The sequence below is a fragment of the Lichenostomus cassidix genome, chromosome 27, assembly GCF_008360975.1.
Source record: "Lichenostomus cassidix isolate B80296 chromosome 27, HeHo_3.0, whole genome shotgun sequence".
Taxonomy (NCBI): Eukaryota; Metazoa; Chordata; class Aves; order Passeriformes; family Meliphagidae; genus Lichenostomus; species Lichenostomus cassidix.
In genome coordinates, this window is record NC_139507.1 from 6011143 (window position 1) to 6032128 (window position 20986).

At 51.5% G+C, this 20986-nt stretch overlaps 2 protein-coding genes across 12 annotated transcripts in view; one reads left to right on the forward strand and one right to left on the reverse strand.

The window, feature by feature from the left end:
• The first annotated feature begins 2118 nt into the window (after positions 1-2118).
• CYB561 (cytochrome b561) lies at positions 2119-5940 on the forward strand. The gene is made up of 7 exons (XM_085039855.1): positions 2119-2267; positions 2892-2968; positions 3678-3885; positions 4070-4168; positions 4239-4342; positions 4420-4577; positions 5199-5940. The coding sequence occupies exons 3-7, from the start codon at positions 3684-3686 to the stop codon at positions 5395-5397; spliced, it is 762 nt and encodes a 253-aa protein (XP_084895981.1). The 5' UTR covers positions 2119-2267; positions 2892-2968; positions 3678-3683; the 3' UTR covers positions 5398-5940.
• A 441-nt stretch (positions 5941-6381) lies between these two features.
• Positions 6382-20986, reverse strand: part of TANC2 (tetratricopeptide repeat, ankyrin repeat and coiled-coil containing 2) — a 131856-nt gene continuing 117251 nt past the window's right edge. For 9 of the 11 annotated variants that reach the window (XM_085039996.1, XM_085039993.1, XM_085039990.1 and 6 more), the window contains 6 exons: positions 20352-20484; positions 19776-19805; positions 18816-18907; positions 17199-17345; positions 15194-15294; positions 6382-13965 (listed from right to left, as the gene is read on the reverse strand). In XM_085039996.1, coding sequence (XP_084896122.1) covers positions 11961-13965; positions 15194-15294; positions 17199-17345; positions 18816-18907; positions 19776-19805; positions 20352-20484 — 2508 coding nt within the window. In that variant the 3' untranslated portion in view covers positions 6382-11960. The remainder of the gene's footprint in view (positions 13966-15193; positions 15295-17198; positions 17346-18815; positions 18908-19775; positions 19806-20351; positions 20485-20986) is intronic. The other 2 variants (XM_085039995.1, XM_085039989.1) reach the window with 1 other exon arrangement.

Here is a 20986-nt window from a genome sequence, read left to right on the forward strand (position 1 = left end):
TGCAGGTCTATGCCAGGACAGACAGCACTGGTTCTGATTCCTGACTGGCACATCCCCATCCCAGCAGTGCTGGGAAGATTTCATTACCTTCAGCTCATGGAAAGCTCAGCAGATTTAATAACGCCATTATGCCCCTGGCAATGCTTTTAATTAAAGAGCTCCTTACAAATGGCTGCTGCTCCCTGGTAAGAGGAACTCGGCAGCAAAGGGGCTCGTTTGTCCCTGGATTGGCTGCCACTGTGGCCCCTCAGCAGACACTGTCATTGACCCTGTTGTGTGGATAGGACAAGATCCACGTCCATTTAATCCTGAAGGCTTAAGAGCTGCTCTCTTTCCTTGTCTACTGGAAGTTGAGATAGTTCAGCTGGACATGTTTATAAACATTTCCAAAGCTGTTTGGTATTGGGTTACACAGTGCTGCTCTCAGCAGGGAGAAGCTTTATATCTTGCCAAGTATCCTAAAAGATGAATCCCCAAATCTCATCCCCTTTGAGGATTTTCCAAGGGTCTCATCTGGGCCATGGTGGGGGGGAATCCTCCCTCTTCTCTGCCCAGCTCCCCGGCTGGCTCATCCCAGCCATGGCACAGCCAGATGGTTCAAGGTTTGCAGTTTATGGTGGCTTTTATGGCTTTAGCACATGACTCTGATAAACCATTTTCCAACCAGTGATAAAACCCCAGCGCAGGCCAGGTGGTGACAGTGGGTCCTCTGGCAGTGCCATACCCCCCATCCCATGCCTCACCTCCCTCTGCTCGGGGTGGTGGTTCTGGGACTCTGCCCCAGATAGCAGCGGGGCCTGGACTTTGCTGCCACTGTGTCAGGTCTCCATCAGGCTCTGGGGCTGCATCGGGGTTTCATCTCTGCTGAATCATGCTGTGGTGGTGGTGGTGATGTGTCCCCAGCTCCTGGGGTTTGTACCCCACTGCACAAGTCCCTGGTGAGGGGAGAAGGGAATGGGGCTGTTGGTGGGAGTCTCAGCTGGGGTTTGGTGTGCCTTTTCTCAGTGCCTCTGTGTGCGTGGGTGAGAGCAGCCCCGAGTGGCCAAGGGAAGGGCTGGGAGAGCAGCCCTGTACCACAACAGAGGCTGTTACACCTGATCTTCTGCACCAGGGGAGCATCAGATCCCACCAGCCACTCCAGGTCCCAGGATGCTCCAGCTCCCACAGGTGGTCCAGGGCAGAGGGTGCAGGTGCGTTGGCCCCCATGGGTGCTCTGCTTTTGGGGTGCCCCGGATCCCTCTGGGGGTCCAGCCTTAAGGATGCTGCCGTTCCCACCCGGTCCGTGCCTGGTCTCTCTGGCTCCTACGGGTGATCCAGGGCCGAGGACGGTCCCGATCCTCTGGGCGGTCCCTCCCTCCACAGGGCGCTGCGCGTCGCGGACTCCTGGTGACATCTAGTGGTGTCACACACAGGGACATACACAGGGACAGACACAGGGACACGGACAGACAGACACTGCAGAAAGTGGGGGGTGGGGGCTCCGGGTGTGCTGCTTGCCGCGGTGCGCAGCGCTGCATCCCCCGGGGACTCTGCCCGCACCTGGCCAGGAAGAGCTGAGATAGGTACACTCCTCCTGTCCCCCAGTTTGCCTTATTTCCCCTCATATCCTTTCTCCAGGCTTTCCTCCCTCAGGGATTTCCCATGGGAAGTGCAGGATGCAGCCGGTGGTGCTGGAAGGGCTTCTGGTGGTGCAGATTGAGGTGGGGGGTTCTTGTCACCCCTCTGCCATTCCCCAATCCACCAGCCCAGCCAAGGGGTACTAGTTCCCGGTATGTCACTCCAGTGCTGCTGGTGGGTGCAGGGATGAGCCAGACCCATGCAAGGCCCAAACACAAATTAAATGGTGACAAAGCCCCCCTGCAGTTGTTGGGGTTGTGCAGGGAACAGTCCTTGGGCTGACCCGGTAGGGTCTGGGGCATCCTGGCCTGTTTGGGGCTGGGGTGTCACAAGGTGCAGGGGATCAGCTGGGTGCCTGTAACAGCTGGGAGGTGGGGGGATGTCACACACACTGTCAGTGACTTGCCTCGTCGTGGACTGTCCCCAGAGTACACAGACCCCATTTCATGGCGATCCCCTCTCTCACTTTTGCAGCCCTCCTGCCTCTGCTCCTGCCGCCAATGACAGCCTCCCTCTGCAGCCGTGCCGGGGGGTGCAGCTCCCTCTCGCTTTCTCATCGCTCCGTTGCCATGCCAACGGGGTGGCCCTGTCCCTGCTCAGACACTGTCACCGCTGGGCCTGGCACAGGCAGCTCCACCCGGCGCCCACAGGTAGGGCTGTGGGACATGGGAGAGCTGTGGGGTGACTGCCTCCAACCCCACCAAATACATCTCTTAGACCCTCCCCAGCTATGAATTGTCCCTCCATCCTCAGTGTTGTTGGGGACTGTGTTTGCCATGTGTGAGTGCCAGCAGGGCCAGATGTTTACATCTGGTGGGGGGGCAGGACAAGGCTACATGGGGCCCCATTTGTGACCCCCGGGGGTGCCAGCAGCCCCTTGGCGTGATGAGAGTTTGAGGGAGGCTGTTGTGATGTCAGGGGAGCCAGTGCCTCTCGCTGTGTTCCCCCAGCCTGGTCTCCTTGCCCATTCCACAGAGCCCCCCATGGCCCCAGGCAGTGAGGCTGGACACAGGCGGCCTTTGCAGTGCAACTTAATGGGATAAACCAATTCTCTTAACCCACTTATCTGGCTGATCCAATAAAGGTGGCTGGGAATAAAGTGTGTGCGTGGTCTTAATGCATTCCCCCTCTCCCTGCTCCCCTCAGTTCTGGAAGCACAGTGGGTCTGTCTGCCACAGCTGGCAGGGGGCTCCTCCCAGAAGCAGTGCACTGGGGCTGGGGCAGAAAGGGGACTTCGGACGCTGGGACTAGGATCTGGTGGCTCTGTGTGACAGGGAAGAGGAAAGGTGGCTGTGGCAGTGGAGGTGGCTCTGATCCATCGAGGGATAACCCAGCACAAAGCACAACACAGGTGAGTTGTGCGGGCCATGGGATGGGTCTCTGGTGTAGCTGTGGTTGGGTGACACCATGTGTCTGTCCCCCACCAGTATAGAGATTCACTGAGCCCCACATCCCCAAGGGCCATTGCTTTTGTTATGGAGGGGGTCCCTTGCTTGCCCCTGTGCTGCCTTCCTCTTTCAGGGTTTGGGGGGTGTTGTGGGGGTCTGGGAGTGGGTAGGCTGGGGAGGGGGTGAAGGTGGGACATGGGATGGGCATAGAGTGGGAGGGATAGGGATGGAGGGATGGAAGAACAGTGTTGGAGGGATGGGGCTGAAGACAAAAGGATGGAAGAAGGGACAGACACAGAAGGACAAGGATGGAGGGGTAGGGATGGAGGGATGGTTGTGGTAGGATGGCTGGGGCAGGAGGAATGGGGCAGGCAGAGCATAGGCAGGTGCAGGAGAACTGGGAAAATGGACCAGAGAAGATTGGACAGGAGTCCAGGAACAGGCAGTAGGGGCAGAAGCCCGGGGATGGGTGTGCCGTGGTGGCCGGGAGCCACCTCCAGGTGCGGGTGACGCAGCGAGACCAGGAAGCATCCGGCTCAGTGGCAGGAGAGGGTGGAGCGGAGGTGCCGGACGCTGCTCGGAGCAGGACCCTGCCCCAGATCTGGCCAGCTGGGACCTGCTGTCACTTGAGGCCACTGTGGTTTTGCTCCCCCCTCCTCTCTGTCCCTGCAGGCTGCCATGGATGGGGCCCCGCCGCCCCCCAGCCCCAGCGGGCTCTCGGTGTATGTGGCCGTGTCACAGCTGCTGGGCCTGACACTCCTGACCACCACGGGTGTCTGGCTGGGTCGCTATCGGGGTGGCGTGGCCTGGCACAGCCCCCTCCAGTTCAACACCCACCCCCTCTGCATGGTGCTGGGCATGGTGTTCCTCCAAGGTGACGGTGAGCAGGATGGCCCTGTCCCAGCTGCAGCCTCCAAAGCCTCTGGAGTTGTGGTCGGGCAGGGAATGAAGGGGACAAAGTGGTGACAAAAGACATGGGGAAGATGCTCCAGCATCCCTGGGCAATGCTGGGTGCCAGGGAGGTGGGTGATCCCTGTGGATGCTTATGTACCCTCTCTGTGCAGCTCTCCTGGTGTACCGGGTGTTCAGGCATGAAGCCAAGCGCTCCACCAAGGTGCTGCATGCGCTGCTCCACGGCCTGGCATTGGTCATTGCCCTCGTGGGTGAGTGCTGGGCTGGGCTGGGTGGATTGGGCAGGATGTGGCCCTGGTGGTGACAGGCTCTTCTCTGCAGGCATCATTGCTGTCTTTGAGTCACACCAGACCAAGGGCATCCCCAACATGTACAGCCTGCACTCCTGGTGTGGGATGGCTGCCTTTGTGCTCTACCTCCTGCAGGTGAGGGCTGGGGAGCCCCTGACCCTCCGGGACGGAAGGGACTCTACAGCACCTGTGACATCTCTGTGTCCCCACAGTGGATCCTGGGCTGTGGTTTCTTTCTGTTCCCCGGTGCCTCCTTCTCACTGAGAGGACAATACAAGACCCAGCACGTCTTCTTTGGCATTGCCCTCTTCATCCTCTCCATCACCTCTTGCTTGCTGGGCATCACTGAGACGCTCCTCTTCAAAATCAGGTGGGTGACCGAGCTGGGGTAAGGGGGTAGCCCCCTAGACCTCCAGCAGAGGGATGCCCTAGTCCCTGCTCAATCTGTGGCTCTTAAATCTCCCATCGAGGCTTTTATTTCTGCTGCTGCTAAGTGACAAGATGATGTTTAACAAGGGGCTGGATCCTGCAACAACTTTCTTTGGGAATGTGAATAAAATGCCCTGTGTCACCTCCTTGTGGCCAGGTGTTTGCAAAACCACCTGGAACACTCATGTCCCTGAGTTCCATGCCCTTGTAGCTGGAGGACACAGTGGTAGCCCCAGCTACAAACTGGGGTCCACCCCATCTCCAGTACTGTGGGAACAGGGCTGGGGGGCACCCTAGGAGCCACTTCTCTCTGGCAGGGAGGGTACTGGGCTGCCTATGGCTCTAGTACAGGACTGTGCCCCCAGTTTTATTTGCTGCCACCAAGCATCTCTCCCAAAAGTGGGCAAAACACCAACACTCCTCTCGCTCTAATTTGGGGGAAGGGACCTTTCCCAAGGTGTGTGTCTGAAGGATGAGGAGGAGGATGAGGAAAAGGTTCCAGCCAGGATAGGGACAAGCCACTCATCTCTTCAGGCTTGAGCATCCCTCTCCTCTCCCCCAGTGATTCCTACAGCCACTTTGTGCCTGAGGGCATCCTGGCCAACATCCTGGGGGTGCTGCTGGTGGCCTTTGGGCTGGTGGTGGGCTACGTGCTGACACGGGAGGAGTGGAAGCGCCTGCCACTGGCGGAGGAGCTGGCCCTGTCCATGGACTTCAAGACCCTGACGGAGGGCGAGAGCCCCGGTGGTGGCAGCCAGTGACGTCCCCACCTCCTGGTCTGTGGCATGGGCTCCTTGTGATGTCTGAAATGTTCCTATGCACCTTGTCCCTGGCGGTTTGTATCTCTTCCCAGCCCAGGGTGATGGGGACAGCTGGGGAAGGACATGCTTGGTGCAACGCTGCCCGCTGGACTCAGCCTCACTTGGCCTTAATCATCCTTCGCTCTGCCCTGCCCAGCCCATGGTGATCCCTGAACCTGTCCCAGAGCCGTGGGAAAGGCAGTGCTGCCGGCAGGGTAGGGGCTGTCAGGGAGAGGGAGCACAGATTCCCACACTGGGAGTGGCCAAAGCCTACAGCCCGTTCCCAGGGCTGGTGGGTAGAGGGGATGTTTGCCCCCATTGGGATGTGCCACTCACTGGCAGCCCCTCGCCCTCCAGCATAGCCATGTGTGGGGGACACCCCTGGGGGGTTCAGTGCGACCCTATGCTTGTGCAGGTTCAGCAGCTTCATGTCTGAAGTGTTTCCTCCCTATGCATGATGTGTTTGCTCAGTGGATGCTCCCAACCTAATAAACGTTTGCAGCTAACCCTGTCCTCCTCCCGTCTCTGTCCCCCAGATCACAGTTTTCGGGTACCTCTGAGTTCCCACATGCTGAGGGCAGCTGGAAGAGGAGCTGCCTGAGGAGCTGGGAAGGGTGGGTGGGCATTAGGGGTGGGATTGTCCTGTCCAGCGGTGCAAAGCTCAGTGGTGGCTAAATGAGGGGTCCCATAGGGACATCTCCAGGGTCTGGCCATGCACTGGATGTTATCATTATTATACACTATATTATTATATGCCCTTTGCTGGTGGCAGCAGTAGTTCTGCCTCTGTCCCCTCCCACTCCCTGGTGGTTCCAGGTCCCTGTCCCCATCCCCAGATGCGGTGGTTTTGAGACTGAACCCTCACATCATCATTTCCATGATGGGAAGCATTAGAACACTCTTTCACTGACCCCCAGTGTGAGAAAAACAGCAGCCCAGACACCATTTCCAAGTGTTAACCATTTATAAATAAGTACATTTTTTCATACATACAGTTTTCATTGTACAGATTACAATCTGTATACATTGGGAGAAATGCATTCTTTTGAACTTTTCACATCTATCTCACAGCTCACATGTACAGACAAGAAAACTCTGCTCAAGCAAATACAGCAAAGGAAAAAATATGTTTTCTTCTTTCCTTAGAGATGAGAGGCGAAGGCCTCTGCTGTTGGCAGGGGCTGCTCTTCCCACTGCACAATATCACAACTGTGTGGTGTTCAATATATCAGTAGAGAGAACAGAACATGCATTGGATAATATACTGTACAGAGAGAAAGTCCTTTACATCAGAATTATAGAAAAGCTAAAGGAAAATTTAAGTGTCTTAAAGATCTTCCCAGCAAGTGTCTCAGAGGATGGCAACCAGGGAGTTGTACAAAGCACAAGGCGAGTGTACTGGATGTGTTTGTACCCACCTCAGATCCTCTTGGATGTGAAGACAGAAAGGAGACGGAACGCTGAATGCAACACTATGGCAAAGAAAAGGCTGGACAGGGATGAGCCCGGCAGTACTGGCCGAGTCCACACGAGTCTCTGGGTTATCAGTGTAGCGACACAACAGACTTTATGTAGCACTCAGTGTTGCTCTCAGTGTCTGGCTGAGCAGTGCGCAGTGTGGCAGACCTATGAGGACCCAGCTCCCTGGGCACGATGCTTTTCCACCTACCCATCCTGACTCCGACTTGCCTCCCTCCCACTGTCCCTGGACAGTGTCACCCAAAGGGACAAAGTCTTTTGGCAAAGCAGCCCTCTGTTTTCACAACCACAAGTTGTGATCCCATTAGATGGGACCCGGCTGCTGACTCCCCAGTACTGTGACAGCTAGAAAATGAGGAGGAGGAAGGATATGGTGGGTGGGTTGGGTGTCTGTTGACTTTCCCGGTGATGGCTGCGCTCACTGTCTTCCTCTCGGGTCAGTCTGTACCAGCTGTGGTGACATCCAGCTGTATAGTCGAGTTGGACACGAACGCATCTTGCTAAAGAATTTGAGCCCTTAGTGGTTTATATTAGAAAAAGGAGTTTGATTGAATGAAAATCCAGCAATTATTCACACAAAGCTGAAAAAAATGCAGATTCACTTTCAACCATTGTGCTTTGTGTCCAACACACCCCCCGACCAGCCTGCATAGTGCAGCTGGCACAGGGTGAAGGCATTGATTAGCAGAGGTCCCAGCAGGTACAGCAGCTCTTCCCCTAAGCCCTTGGTTAAACACCGATATCCTGGTAGAAGAGTTATCTTGAATTCCCAAGACTACAGCAGAGTACAACCACCAAGGAGCTCGCAACAGCTCACTATGAACCCCCGCGGGCAAGGAAGGCGGAGGACGAGCAGGCACGCTGGCTTGCTTGGTTCTCTAGATAAGGCGGAGCGGGCACTTCGGTTTTAGCTAGACTTCTGTGTAACCCTGAATATACAGCAACCTTTGTGAAGGGGACTGAACTGCTCCCAGTTTAGTACCCACCCTGGTTCCACACCTGATCCCAGTACGTCTCTGGTGCTTGGCACGCTCATGTGTTCACACCAGCCACGCAGTTTTCTTTACAGACAGGTTAAAGATAAATGAGCAGGAAGTTCAGTGATCAGACAGATCCAGCTGGGCACTGGTGCCAAGGCAGACAGACAGATGGACAGACACACGTCTCAGACTGTTGGAGCCAGCATGGTCCTCCCAAACAGAGACCCAGAGAAGGCAGCTCAGGCTGTGCCATCTTTGGAGACGGATCCGAAAGGATCTGTCTTTGTAAAACCCTCCCTTTCCTAAGCACTTTGATGCCCACTCAAGACTATGTTCAAAGCCCTCTGATGCCACTTCCAGCCTGGTCTGGGGAACCCCGCAGAGCCCCCTCTCAGCTGGGTGTCCCTTCCCCTGGAATCACAGCATCTTCCTGACCTGGGAGGAAAGCAAGAGACAATCTCCACTGAGGGATGGGGAGGACACCCACACCTTATGCTGGGAGAGAAGATTCCAGACTGCAGCGGCACACCTGGGTCTCGGAGCAGCCACAGGTGAGGATGAGAGAGAGCTGCTGGGAAGGTTGGCTAAAGAAAGGGGTCAGCTTCAGCATCACTTTTGGCATTGCCCTTGCCAGGCACCCCAAGAATGAAAACTGGAGTTTCAATGTCATCAAGGACCTGCTTTACTCGGTGCACCTAAAATCCTACTTGCTTAAAGATGGGGCTTGCCAGCAGCACCACTGCAGCTGGGAGAGGATGAAGGCACCAGCTGGCAGCATTGTCCTGCACCTTACTCTTTGCGTAATTAAAAAATGTAGCACAAACAAACAGAAGAGCACAATCTCTGAAACTTGGACTGTGATCCCACAGTGTGGCCTGGGCTTGTCAGACTTAGATTTAAGAGTAGAGGATGAAGGGCCCTCAGGGTGAGGTCTGACCTTGTGCTCCCCCGAGCACAATGGGGCCATGCCAGCACAACATGGAATGACCACTGCTTCTCCTTATGCAAAGCCCAAAACATGACTTTGAAGACACAGGGCACTGAGCAAGAACAACTTTTCCAGGAAGAAATGTGCTTTTTACTCACCCGCTGACCACAGCAGCCATCCTGCCTCAACTGTCCCTAAGAGAATTGCCGGGGAAGTGCTTTAAAACCACTGCAAATAATTTTGTATTTAAAAACTACTCAATCTGCTGATGCTTATATACAGGAGTCAGTTCTTGTGCTATGAATGTTATGATTCATTGCTTCATTTCTTTTCTTTTTTCTTCTTTTTTTAAAAAATACACTAAGAGACAAGAGCTGTTTTGCTATTTTTCTAATGAAGACACTACTCACGCTTAAATATCCAGTATTTATCATAGTAACAAATTCAAACAGTAAAGTGCACCCATTTACAGAGAGAGCAGATGGAAAACCATTAGTGCAAGAATCCTGTGGAATCATGAAAAAACCTGCATGCCGCAGTGTTTCAAGCCTTCTTCAGCTTTGTGGTTGTGTTAAAAGTGTGAGCTGTTTTCTTCTTCCCTTAAAACATCTTCAGAAACTGAAGTTACACACAGGAGTGCTGTGAAGGGATGTTTTGATGGACAGGACTGGGAGCACAAGGCAGTGAGTAGTGAAAGAAAAGCACGGGCAGTTCTGTCACTGCTCCTGGACCACCCGTTGGCGTCACAGTGGAGAGGAGCCACCCATGGCCACAGCGTGTCTCACTTGGCTGGATAAAACAGTGACAGGGCTGAACTGGGTTACTTTTTCCTTTCAAAGAAGCAACTAAAGGTAGAAAGCCACTCACTCAGGCAGAAAGCTGGAGGATGGGAGGCACTGAGCAAAGTGACTGATGCTGCTCCAAACTCAGGATATGTCTCCCAGCTACGGGCGTACGCGATGTGGAGGAGAAATTGGTTATTCTGGAAGAAATAAAACCATCACACCCCATTTTGCAAGGGAGAGAAACAGTGCACAGAGCTGGATGTCCCCACAGGGGACCTGCCCCACCAATGGGGTCCCAGCCAGCCCCCCATTTTACAGAGCCCTGGGGTAAAGCAAAGAGTCAGCACTGGGTTGCACCTCAAGGAAGAAAACACCAACCTCAATCCAAATACTGGCTTTGACAAAGACCAAATGGCCCAAGAGAGCCCCCAAATCGCTAAAACTCAGAGGAATCCCACTCCCTTCCAAATGCTCTCCACGTGTCTATGAGACACAAGCCTCCCCTGGCCCAAGGTGTGCATGTCCCAGCTTGCTCAGAGCTAATTAGGCAAAGAAATAGCAATAAGATGCGCTGAGCCACACACAGAAGAAAAAAACCCCGTGGAAGCCAGGGTTTGCTTAAAGAGTTCCAGACCCTGTCCTGAGCTGGTGTGAATTGGTGCAGCTGCAGTGACGTGGCACTGGGATATGCTCACTCACACCAGCGGAGGTTGGAGCCCATGATTTGGTTCAAGAAGTCTTGCAATCAATTCGCAGTAGCCCTTTGGAGACCCCAGAAGGTATCACTCCCCTTCTCAGCACTGAATTGCTCCGAAGAGTTGATATGAGCGAGGTTTGGCATTGGGCAACAGGCACTAGATTGCTTTAGAACAAGCTACAGCATTATCACTCTCCCTCCTGTCATCCCACCCTTCACTCTCAGGAACAGAAAAGGCATATTACAAAACCACCAGGAATAAAGGAGTCAGTAAAGAAAGTTCTTCCTCCCACCTCAGAAGAAATTTTCAGCAAATAATTGAAAAATTATTGAAAATCCTAGAAAGAGGATTTTAGAACCAGCCCCTGCTTTTCATGTTGTCTTGATGTGCCTTGCATTTGATTACAAAACTGAAAATAGTAGAAAAAACCCAACCCAAACTGGAAAATGTCCTGAAAGAGATAACAAAAATAAATTATAAATTGGTTCCTCTTAACGACAGCTTCTCAAAACCACAGTGTCATTTTCCAGGATTTTGGGAACAGAGGATCTTAGAGGAGCATAGCCCTTGCTACAGCCCCTGCTCCTTGGCAGGAGAGAGGCAGTTGGAAGGGATGCTGCAGAGCTGGGATTGCAGAGGGACCCTTCCTCTTTTGGGACCACCACGCCATGTTCTGCATCCTCATAATAAAAAAATGTAAAAAAACCCCTTAAAAATTGCAATTTTCCTCCTTGAATACCATTTTCTAAGTCAGATTTTTGCTTTTCCTTGCAGGTGATAAATCCCCCCCCAGATGAAGGCCCCAACACTAACTTGCCCCATGCAAATGCCGTGGGTGAGGTGCAGTCGGCCAACAGTGTAAAGAAGTCAGTGCAATCCCAGTTCATGTGCAAGAGGTTCTTGGCTAATTCCCTTGGCTGATTGAAACACATAACAAAGGGCTAAACTTAATCCCTCAATCCTTGTAAAATGCCCCAGAGCAAAGAAATCAGTGTGGGGGCACCTGGTAGGTACTTGGAAAGCAGCAAAGTGCTGTGTGATCCCCACCCTGTCTGGCTGACGACAGTTAAATAAGGAAGGAAAATGCTGCAAACCAGCAGAATCAGGATGGGTGTTGTGGGTGCTGTGCATAGCTACTGGTGTTAAATCACATCACCGAGGGTAATCTGCTCTTTGAGGCAAAGAGCCAAATGACCTGGCTGGCACAGGTACCTGTGGATGCAGCCTTGGGAATAGCTCCTGTGGAATTCCCCAAGAATTCCCATCAGAGTTGAGTAAGAACTCACTGAGACAAAATAAACCAATTTAAATCCAAGGCAATTGTCTCCTGAAAAAGAGCTGGTTACCTCCTGCTGTGTAGGGATATCTCTGGACCACCGTGCACCATGGACTAAGATATCCTGGTTGGAACTTTGCTGGAATTGGGCAAACAATACTGGCTCGGCTGATGTTGGCTTCACGGTCAGCTGGGGAACGAAAGGGCTGGAGGACGTGCATGGCTGTCTGACCACCACATACAGTACCGGAGAAACTTGGTCATGTAGCTACCAAAGAGAAATAAAATAATAATAATAATAATAATAATAATATGCATGGAAATCAAGCTTGGAAGTGTGTGCTGAAAACATGAGGGTCTCACTCCAACAAGCGTCTTTTACACATTAGACTCCACAAATGGTCTCTTTGGTTTGATTGGGGATGTCTGCCCTTGCCTGGAGTCCCTGGAGAGCTGCCTGTACAGGTTATCCTGGTAGGCCTGCGCCACAGGCAGCGTCCTTGCCACCTTGACGTCAGGGTATGAGGAGGCTTGGGTGACTCTCTCCAGGAGGTCTCCTCGGGACCCATTGGCCAGCATCCCATGGGGGCTGTAATAGTCTTCCTCTAGCAAATGGCCATTCTGTGCATTGTTGGTTTTGTTATAAAAGGCAATGTTGCTGATTGAAGAGGGTGGGCTAAAAGACTCCGGCTGGGGCAGATTGCCAGGAGACGTAGGACTAATGACAGTGTCCACTGACGACACAGCCCAGGTCCGGTTCTGCTGATGGAGGTGGGGGTACTGCTGAGTCCGAGCAGTTTTATCTATGATTCCCATGAACGGCGTGGTCCGGGAACGGGCTGGCTCACTGGGGTAGCCCCCCTGCGTGGGCGAGACTGGAGACAGCTCATCGCATGATCTGTCATAGGCTGGCTTGAGGGGAATCTCCATTTGCTGAATTGAAGCAGACGGGCGAAAGTTGGGAGTCAGGTTGGAGGTGGAGGAGATGCTATTGCTGGAAGGGGAGAAGCGGAGGCCGACGCTCTGAGAGTGGAGTAGAGGCCTTGGAGTTGGCGGATGAGGCTTGATTTCACTGGGGTTGACTGTAATGGGCCTTCTTATGAGATGAGACACATCTGGAGAGCCCAGCTGGTTGGTGGGGAGGGAAGTACGCTCCAGGTCAAGCTTTGAGTGGCACACTGGGTAGTAGGAGGCGGACTGGCTTCGCCCAATCTGAGGTGTCTGGCTGTATCTCATTCCCCCTCTGTACGCTGAGGACGGTCTCTGTGGAAGGTCTTCTTTGGCCAGCCCTCCGTGCTGACAGATGGCTCCGGCGCTGAGACTTGCCTGCACATGCTGCACGGGTCTGCTGTCACCCACTATGCCCCCGATGGAGCCCTGGTAGACCAGCCTGCTCTGGCTGACCCCCATGTCCCCCGATGATGACTGGTACTTGCTGGCCATTGAGTGGGCAACCTGGCTGTATGCACCAGTTGGGATGACAGTACTGGAATGGACGGCAGAGCTGGGCTGGTTGCTCCTCACGATCTGTGCCTTGGCTGGCTGCAGCCTCAGCCCCTGCTGCGGCACAGCCACAGGGAGCTGGGGCATCTGGAAGGATCTCTGTGTCATCTTGGATAGCGGAGACTTGGGTCTGCCGGGGAGCTGGGTGACTCCACTGGGCTCCTGCTGGTAACGCACCGGGGAGCCAGACTGTGACCTATAAACACTCATGCTCTCTGCGGGGGGACTGGCACGGTACTGGGGGCCTCTGCGAAGGGGAGACGGTGGTGGGCTCTGATACTCCTTCCCTTGGCTTCCAACAGGAGGGGGGCTGAAGCGGTAAGTGGAGCCCTGGTGAGCTGGGGATGTGTGTGGAGGACTGGGTCTGTAATGTGAGTTTTGGTGCGTCGGAGACAGAGCAGGAGATGTGGACTGGTACCCCTGCCTTGTCGGTGAACCCACTGAACTGTTGGATCTGAAATCAAAGACCTGATGAGAGCCAAGAGGTGAGCCAGAAATATAGGCTGAGTCCCTGTGAGCTGGAGATGGGGGTGGGCTCTGGATGATGGGCAGCCCTTGGTTTGGCCTGGACTCTGTCTGCAAGCCAATGGAAATGTTTTCTACATCCTGCTCAAGGTATTCCTCCTCAAAGATATCTTGCACAGAATACAGCTCTTCATGCTGGGCTTCGGGTTCTGGCTCTGCTGGCAGTGGTGGTGGTGGTGGCTGCTGCTGTTGCTGCTGCTGCTGCTGTTGCTGCTGCTGTTGCTGCTGCTGCTGCTGCTGTTGCTGCACCTGCCTGCACTCCTCCTCCACCCGCATCAGCAGCCGCTGGATCTCACGGTTGTTGGGACACAGCTTGATGGCCTCATTCAGGTCCTCCAGGGCTGCTGAAAACTGCCTGCTTGACAAAGGAACAGAAATGAGAACTGAAAGTACTCTGGATTTGGATGGAGCTATTTTCAGACATTCCAGGGGATAAAGCAGCTTGTGCATTCCCTCCCTTATTGAGGGAGACATCTGTGATTGCTACTGCTTGCTGCACCTCTCTCATGGTGCCTTATGGGCTTCCCTTGGATTTATATAATCCAAACAGAGGGAAAATTCTGGAGAAGAAGGGAACACAGTCCTGAGATGGCACAACCCAGAGTAGCAAAAGTGCCTGTCCTCTGCAGCGTGTGCTAGGGGCTAATTAATTGGCACCACTAGCACCACAATGAACTTCACCTCTGTGCTAGCAAAGGGGACACCAACACATTGATCACCACAAGCCCAGCTCACCCTGCTGTAAACAAGCTCTGACAGAGCTACAACCACTTACGCCAGTGAAAATTTAACTTCTGCTGGATGCCAAGACCACACAGCATCAGGCCTGGCTCCAACGCTCAGGGGCTGCCACGGCTCTGCACTCTGGGCAAGGCTTGTCTCTCCAGTTTTGTAGTGGATTTGGCTAACTTCTTTGGAACAAAGAAATCAAGCAATGTGCTAGAGGCTGTGAACTGCCTGGGGAAGCCTTTGTGAGGGAAAGGCCAGCCTAGGAGGTGTAACAGGGATATGGGGGTTTGGGAAGGGGGTTGTTATTTACAGGGACACTGTTCACTTTGGAGCAAAACCATGTGTTTTGGTTCATGACTGTGATCTGGCAAAACCCACCCAGATGGGGGAAAACGCTAGAGAAAAGGCTGGTCAGCAGCATCTGCTGGGCAGAAAGGGCTGCAAGTCAGAGATGCACAGATTTTAAGGCTAGAGGAGACCACTATGATGGATGAGTCTGCCCTCTAGCACAACACAGGCCATGAATCATATTCTGTTTTTAGTCCAAGCTGTGGTCAAACTAAAGTGTACTTTGAGAAAGAACACCCCACTTTGGTGTCCAAGTCTCCAGTGCTGTAGGACGGACAGACAAAATTCCACTAAGACAAACCTCTCAAAACATTTGGATTCAGAAATCCCCAAATGAGGGAGGGCATTACTTTGGAGTTAGGGAAGTTTGTGATCTCATTAATGAATGTTCCTTGGCCATTTCTTCCCAGGGGGGCACTGCGTGGCTTTTCAGGGTGGGTGCCCACACTGATGTCACAAGCTTGCAGAAACCAGCCCCTCACACCCTTCTCTCTGTCCCTCCTCACCTGCTGCTGCGTTTGGCCCTTGCTCTTGCATAGTAAGCTTCATAAGATTTCGGTTTCAGCTCCAGTGCTTTAGTGGCAAATTCCTCCGCCATTCCAAAATCCTGTCATTTGAATAGGTGTGCAGGTAAGTAACCGAATAAATTTAGAAATAGAAACACATACAGCATTGGAAAAAACCAAATTTTGTATGGACTTTTTTTCATATTGCATGGAAAACTCGATGGTATCGGAATGTTTCACATGAATTCAACATCACTTACAGATAGGGAGCTATGATGGCATTTTCGAAGACTCAGGCATGTGGTAATGCCAGTTGCTGTCATTGCCCACAGAAGGCAGTGAGCCACTGGCTCCGTTCTCATTGTGTCTCCAACAAGTGCATGCAAATCCCTCTCCAACAACCTACAGTCTTGAGGAAACATCTGGTCTTGCAGAGGCTGGAATGTTATCTCACGAACGATCTTTTCCCATAGTTGAAAGCAATAGGAAACCTTTCCCATGCCCTTCTGCTTCCCTGAACACACTGACATTCTTTGAGGGGCTGAAGAAAACCGCCTGTGAAGGACTGGGCTGCATTAGCTACAACAGGACTTGCCTGGCAAAGGTCTCTTACCAGTCCCACTGTTCCTCACTTCTCCACTACAGCTCACCTGGGAGAATAGTTTGGGAGCAGGGACAGGGTGACAGTCTGGGTGCTTTACAGGGGCAGTGCCATGAGACCAGACTATCAGCTCTGTTTCAGACCCTGTCACCACCCTCCCTCGCCTTGTCCTGAATGCTTCATGTCACAATATGCTCAGAACTTGTGATGGAGAACTCTTCCCAGTGGAAGGGATTTCTTTTCACAGCCAAACACTGCTTTGGATTGCTGAACTGGGCTATAAACTGAGCAGCTCTGAGAGAAAGGACTGAATAGTGCTACTCCTGATTTGTTCAAAAACTTGGGAAACTCTTGCTATGGGCATGCCCTGCCTGGGGAAGCCTCTATTTCTGCAGAAGCTTATGTTTCTGTGGTAGCAGTTACTGAGGAGTTATTGTCCAACAGACTGAATTGGGAATGCAGTCATGAGACAGGTATCTTTATGGTCTCAACTACAGGTGCAAAAACTGCAGGAGCAATTACAACCCTCTGAAATTTTCTATCACAAAACCTGGCATTCTCCAGTTAATTATAAACCAAAAATCTTGTCCTCAAAGCACAGGACAAGAGCTGGAGCTGTTTAGCTGTGAATTGACTGGTTTAAAGAGAAGGTTCACACTTTTTCTCCTAATTGTGTGTACCAGCATTAAGATTTTACTCCCATTATTTTCCATCTTTCTTCCTCACAGAAAAAGAAATTAAGGTGTCCCAAAAGCTCCTTCCCCTCCAGTGTAACCTTTGCTGGCTCACGACCGTGGCGATGTTGCTTTTTGAGCTCATGGAGACTTTAATTTGTGGAGGTGAAAGCCCCTGCATGCCAAGCCAGGCGAAGGTGGCATTTGTGTGCTGGCAGAACAGGCATCTGCACGAGCTGGCTGCTGGATGCTGCCAGATTGGAGTGGGGAGAGTGACAGGGATCTGGAAGTTCTTGGAGGAGAGGGAGTCTTGTGGGGGTGTTTCTGGATGAGTCACTGCCCTGGGGAAGTGCTAACCCCCTAAGCATATGCTCCTTCATTTGAAATTAATTAGTATTCAAAGGAGCACATCTCCTGGCTCCTCCTCACCGCTGCCCCAGAAATCTGGAAAATGCCTCCACCCCATGTGACGATGTGAATATCATCATCAAAAGGGAGTAATGAAAAATTCAAAGAGCTACAAACATAACAATGAATTTTTCATCATCTGAAATGCATATTAAATCATTACTGCTTTGGAATTATAAAATGTCAGTGCTCTGTGAAGGACAACCAGGTTACAGAGAGGAGAGATCTGAGAAGCCAAAGCATGATTATGGGTGGTCATGTCCCTGCAGAGGTACAAAGCTGTCAGGTTGTGCTTAAGGCCATGAAAAGAGGGGACACTTACGTTCATTTTCCTTCGACACCGGGAGAGGTTGAGAAGCAGCGACACCTTCAGCTCACGGAAGGTTTTCAGGTCTTCTCCAAACCCTTCTCTGGGGAATTTTTTCAGAGCATACTGGTAGCGCTGGGCAGCCTCTTTCACTTTACCTTTCTATTAGAGGGAAAACACATCAAAACTCATCCTTGGGTTGAGTTTACTTCCCTGCAGAGAACTCACTCTCCAGCCCCACCAATGTTTTAGGTAGCTAAGGAAGTGCAACTTCACTATTTAGCTCTTTCCTAGAAAGGAAAGGCACAATGTTTGTCCAAGGGAACATCTGAGCTGGAAAGGCAGATGCCATGTGCAAGTTGGGATCTCCCACTTCATACAGAGCTGTCACACTACAGCAGGAAACATGGACAAATGGTGTTAACTCGATACAACTCCATCTGGTTCCTGGCTGGATGGTCTTTTGAGCTGGGTGATCAATTACCCATTCCTGGAAAACAGCCTCCACCCAAAGCTTAATACACATCCAGGAGGGTAAGGAACACAAATTGTGGGACTTTGGGTGGAGCTCTGGGGCTCAGAGAAGCCTCTGCAATAGCAAAGATAAATGTTACACCACCCTCATGGTTCTGAACTTGGACAAACAGGGTGAGATTCACCTCCCTGGACTTCAGATGTTTAAAACTCTACATCTAAGTCTGTTAACTGGGTTCAGTTTGTAATTACTGGCATCCAACAGTCTCCTTCAAAGGTGACTCATCATTGCTATTTTGGGCAACTAATTTTGGAATGGGACGATGTACACCCTGAAGGGGGGAAGCTGACAGCCAGGGTGAGAGAAAGAGGGCAGGATGGGATCTAGGACACACACAGCTCCTCACGATCCAGACATAAGTTTTGCAGCTACGAATAGTGAGTTTAAAAAACGTGTAGACTCAGGTTTCTCAGCTGTATCAAGTATCTCTGGCAGAAAACTCCGGTTACAATGCCAGCTTTGCATATTTTCTGCTTCACCCTTAGAGCCTAACAGTGAATCATTGTTGTATTTGCACATTTTCTGTGTGTGTGCAAATCGCCAGGTTTTAAAGACTGGCTTAAAACAAACACAGAGCAAAAAAAGACTCTCTTAACTGTAACAGTGGAATGCCTCCCATTGGCTAAAGGACATGACAAAGCGTGACACATGACATTGTGTCCCGACAATCTGTTTTCATCGTAAAAAGTTTATTCCAGGAGTTTTTCTGGGATACCCTATCCCATTGCCTTGATCCCCAGCCGTGAGCCCACTAGGTAATGACAAGGCTGCCAGACCTGATGCAATGGCAGCTGCACTCCCAACAAACACTTGGGTCCTGCAGTTTTCAAAGAGGAAATGAAGTGCTGGCTCAAATCCAGTGCAACTTGGCTTTGCTTCAGCCTTGTTACAGATTTGGGCAATCAATCCCCCTTCTCCAGTCTGGAACACAAGGAATGCTGTGGCTTTTACCTGCTATGGGTTAAAGCAGCAGCGTTAGAATCACGGAACCATTTAGGCTGGGGAGGACCAACGGCTGACCTAACATGGCCAAAACCTCACACCAAGTGATGCTGCAAGTTGCACCTGTTTCATGATCCCAAACCCACGCTTCTCACCTTATAAAACATGTCTCCCTCCTCCATCAGCTTGCTCAACAGGATGATCATGATGTCTGGTTTGGAGGTTGCCATTGCCCATGTTGCTGGACCTGTAGTGTACAGGATGCATGATGGGTAAAGAACTCATACAATGCAAGGGTGGTAGGAAGCTGGGTGGAAAAAAATACCCTGGGGTGGGAATTTCTGCTGGAGAGAACAACTTGGCGAGGTCAAAGGGCAGAGTGCTCCAAAGGATTAAGCTGATGATTCCTCTGGCACTTAAATTAACGTCATCCCCACTGCAATGGTTTTCCCTTGCAGTCATTAAGGCTAACCCCTATGGTCTGGGAAAGAATGGAGCCATTTCCACTAGAGGGCAGTGCTGAATGTGGAACAGGCTGGGATGAGGGAAACAAACCATATTTAAAGGAAAAATCAGAGTGGTTACATAAAAGCATTTCTAAATTCAGATCTCTGGAAGTGTACTAAAGAATCTGCAGTTCAACTGTTGATAGGCAGTTTGTGGTTAAGTGGATTGTGATTTCCAGCTTCACAAGATGTGAAAGAGTAGAAAATCCATTAAGGCAGAAAAAATGACAAAGGAAAGGTCGTGTCTAAGTGCTGCTGGTGCCGAAGGCGTCGTTGGGCTGAGGACACTCTGGCTCTGCACAGCCAGCTCGTATCTCAAGGACTAATACTGGGAGGGAAGGGGTAGCAAAAATTTGAGGACAACTCATTAGTGTGGGTGAAAAATAAGTCAACAATATTCTATAAGTAGATTCAGTACGTTTTGGGGGAAGGAGGTTAGTTTTTGAGTTCAAGTTATTCTCTGCAACAGTCATTAAAAAAATTATTTGAAGGTGAGGTAAATTAAAAGATTAGAGGTGTTGGGGATGCATGCAGGCTAAATCAAACAGGAGAAAGCAAGGCTGACAAAGCTATCAGATCGAAGCTGATGCTGACAGCAATGAGATATACCTCGTGGGCGACTCGGTAACGTCTGACAACCTTCAAAGAAAGGAGAAAACAAAAAGTTGTAGGAGAGAGGGGGAAAAAATGGATGAAGGTGAAAAAAAAAAAGAAGGAAAAAAGCAGCTGTGAGAGGCAGGCAGCGAGGAAGCCAATGCACCAGCAAAATCCCCTTTCACAGGAAAACATAACGTGAGCAGCTGTGTGGCGCAGTGCAGGTACACTGAGGTCTGGAAGCATACACAGAGCAAGTGAATGCAGCAGCTCACAGCAAGGCATGGACAGAGTACACTTGGCAACTCAGACTAGTAAAGATAGAAAAACCATTACCAGAGGAAAGACCTTGCCAAAGAAACAGTTGTTTATTGATTAACTTTTGCTAAGTAATACGATAGGAAAAAAAATACGCTCCCCATTTTACTAAAGAGAACCACGCAGTCCTGACTCGCCGTCTGCTTTCGGAGTGTGAAGCAGCGGCTGGGGCTGAGCTGCCTCTGGGTTACACTTGTATTTTTTAGGATGCCAGCCCCATTTCTTGAGTCCTGCCAGACCACAGAGCCAATGGCAGTGTTCCCCTGTCCCTACCTATCTTTGCTCCTTTCTTCAGGAGGGTGACAACAACCGAGGTGTTACGGCAGCCCACTGCTCTGTCAAGGGGCCGCATCCCACTGTAGTCAACATGCTCGATCATGGCCCCATGGTCCACCAGGAACTGAACCTGCAACGAGAATCCCAACAGTCAGTTCTGCTCCTGGGTGAGACCCTCATGCACTGCTGGGGATGTAGGATCAGCAAAAGCTTCGTGTTCTCCACTGTCTGGCTAAAAGCACCTCCATGGGGTCTGAGGGTACATTGTGGGCAGCAGGTCAAGGGAGGGGATTCTGTGCCTCTACTCCACTCTGGCCTCTGGTGAGACTGGAGGGCTGCATCCAGCTCTGGGGTTCCAAACACATGAAGGACATTGACCTGCTAAAGCAAGTCCAGAGAATGCCATGGAGATGCTCCAAAGACTAGAGCACTTCTGTTATGGAGGCTGGGAGAACTGGGATTGTTCAGCCTGGAAAAGGGAAGGCTCCAGGAATACCTTCCAATGCCTAAAGAGGCTCTGAGGTTGTAAAGAGACTTTGGACAAGGGCCTGGAATGAGGGGACAAGAGGGAATTACTTTAAACTGAAAAAGAGTAGATTTAGATTGGATAATAAAGATCAGCTTCTGTGAAA

Coding starts and splice junctions, on each gene's coding strand:
- CYB561 (XM_085039855.1), top strand. CDS start 3,684: ATGGATGGGGCCCCGCCGCCCCCCAGCCCCAGCGGGCTCTCGGTGTAT. Junction 3,886..4,069: donor GGTGTTCCTCCAAGGTGACG/GTGAGCAGGATG, acceptor CTCTCTGTGCAG/CTCTCCTGGTGTACCGGGTG. Junction 4,343..4,419: donor TTGTGCTCTACCTCCTGCAG/GTGAGGGCTGGG, acceptor GTGTCCCCACAG/TGGATCCTGGGCTGTGGTTT.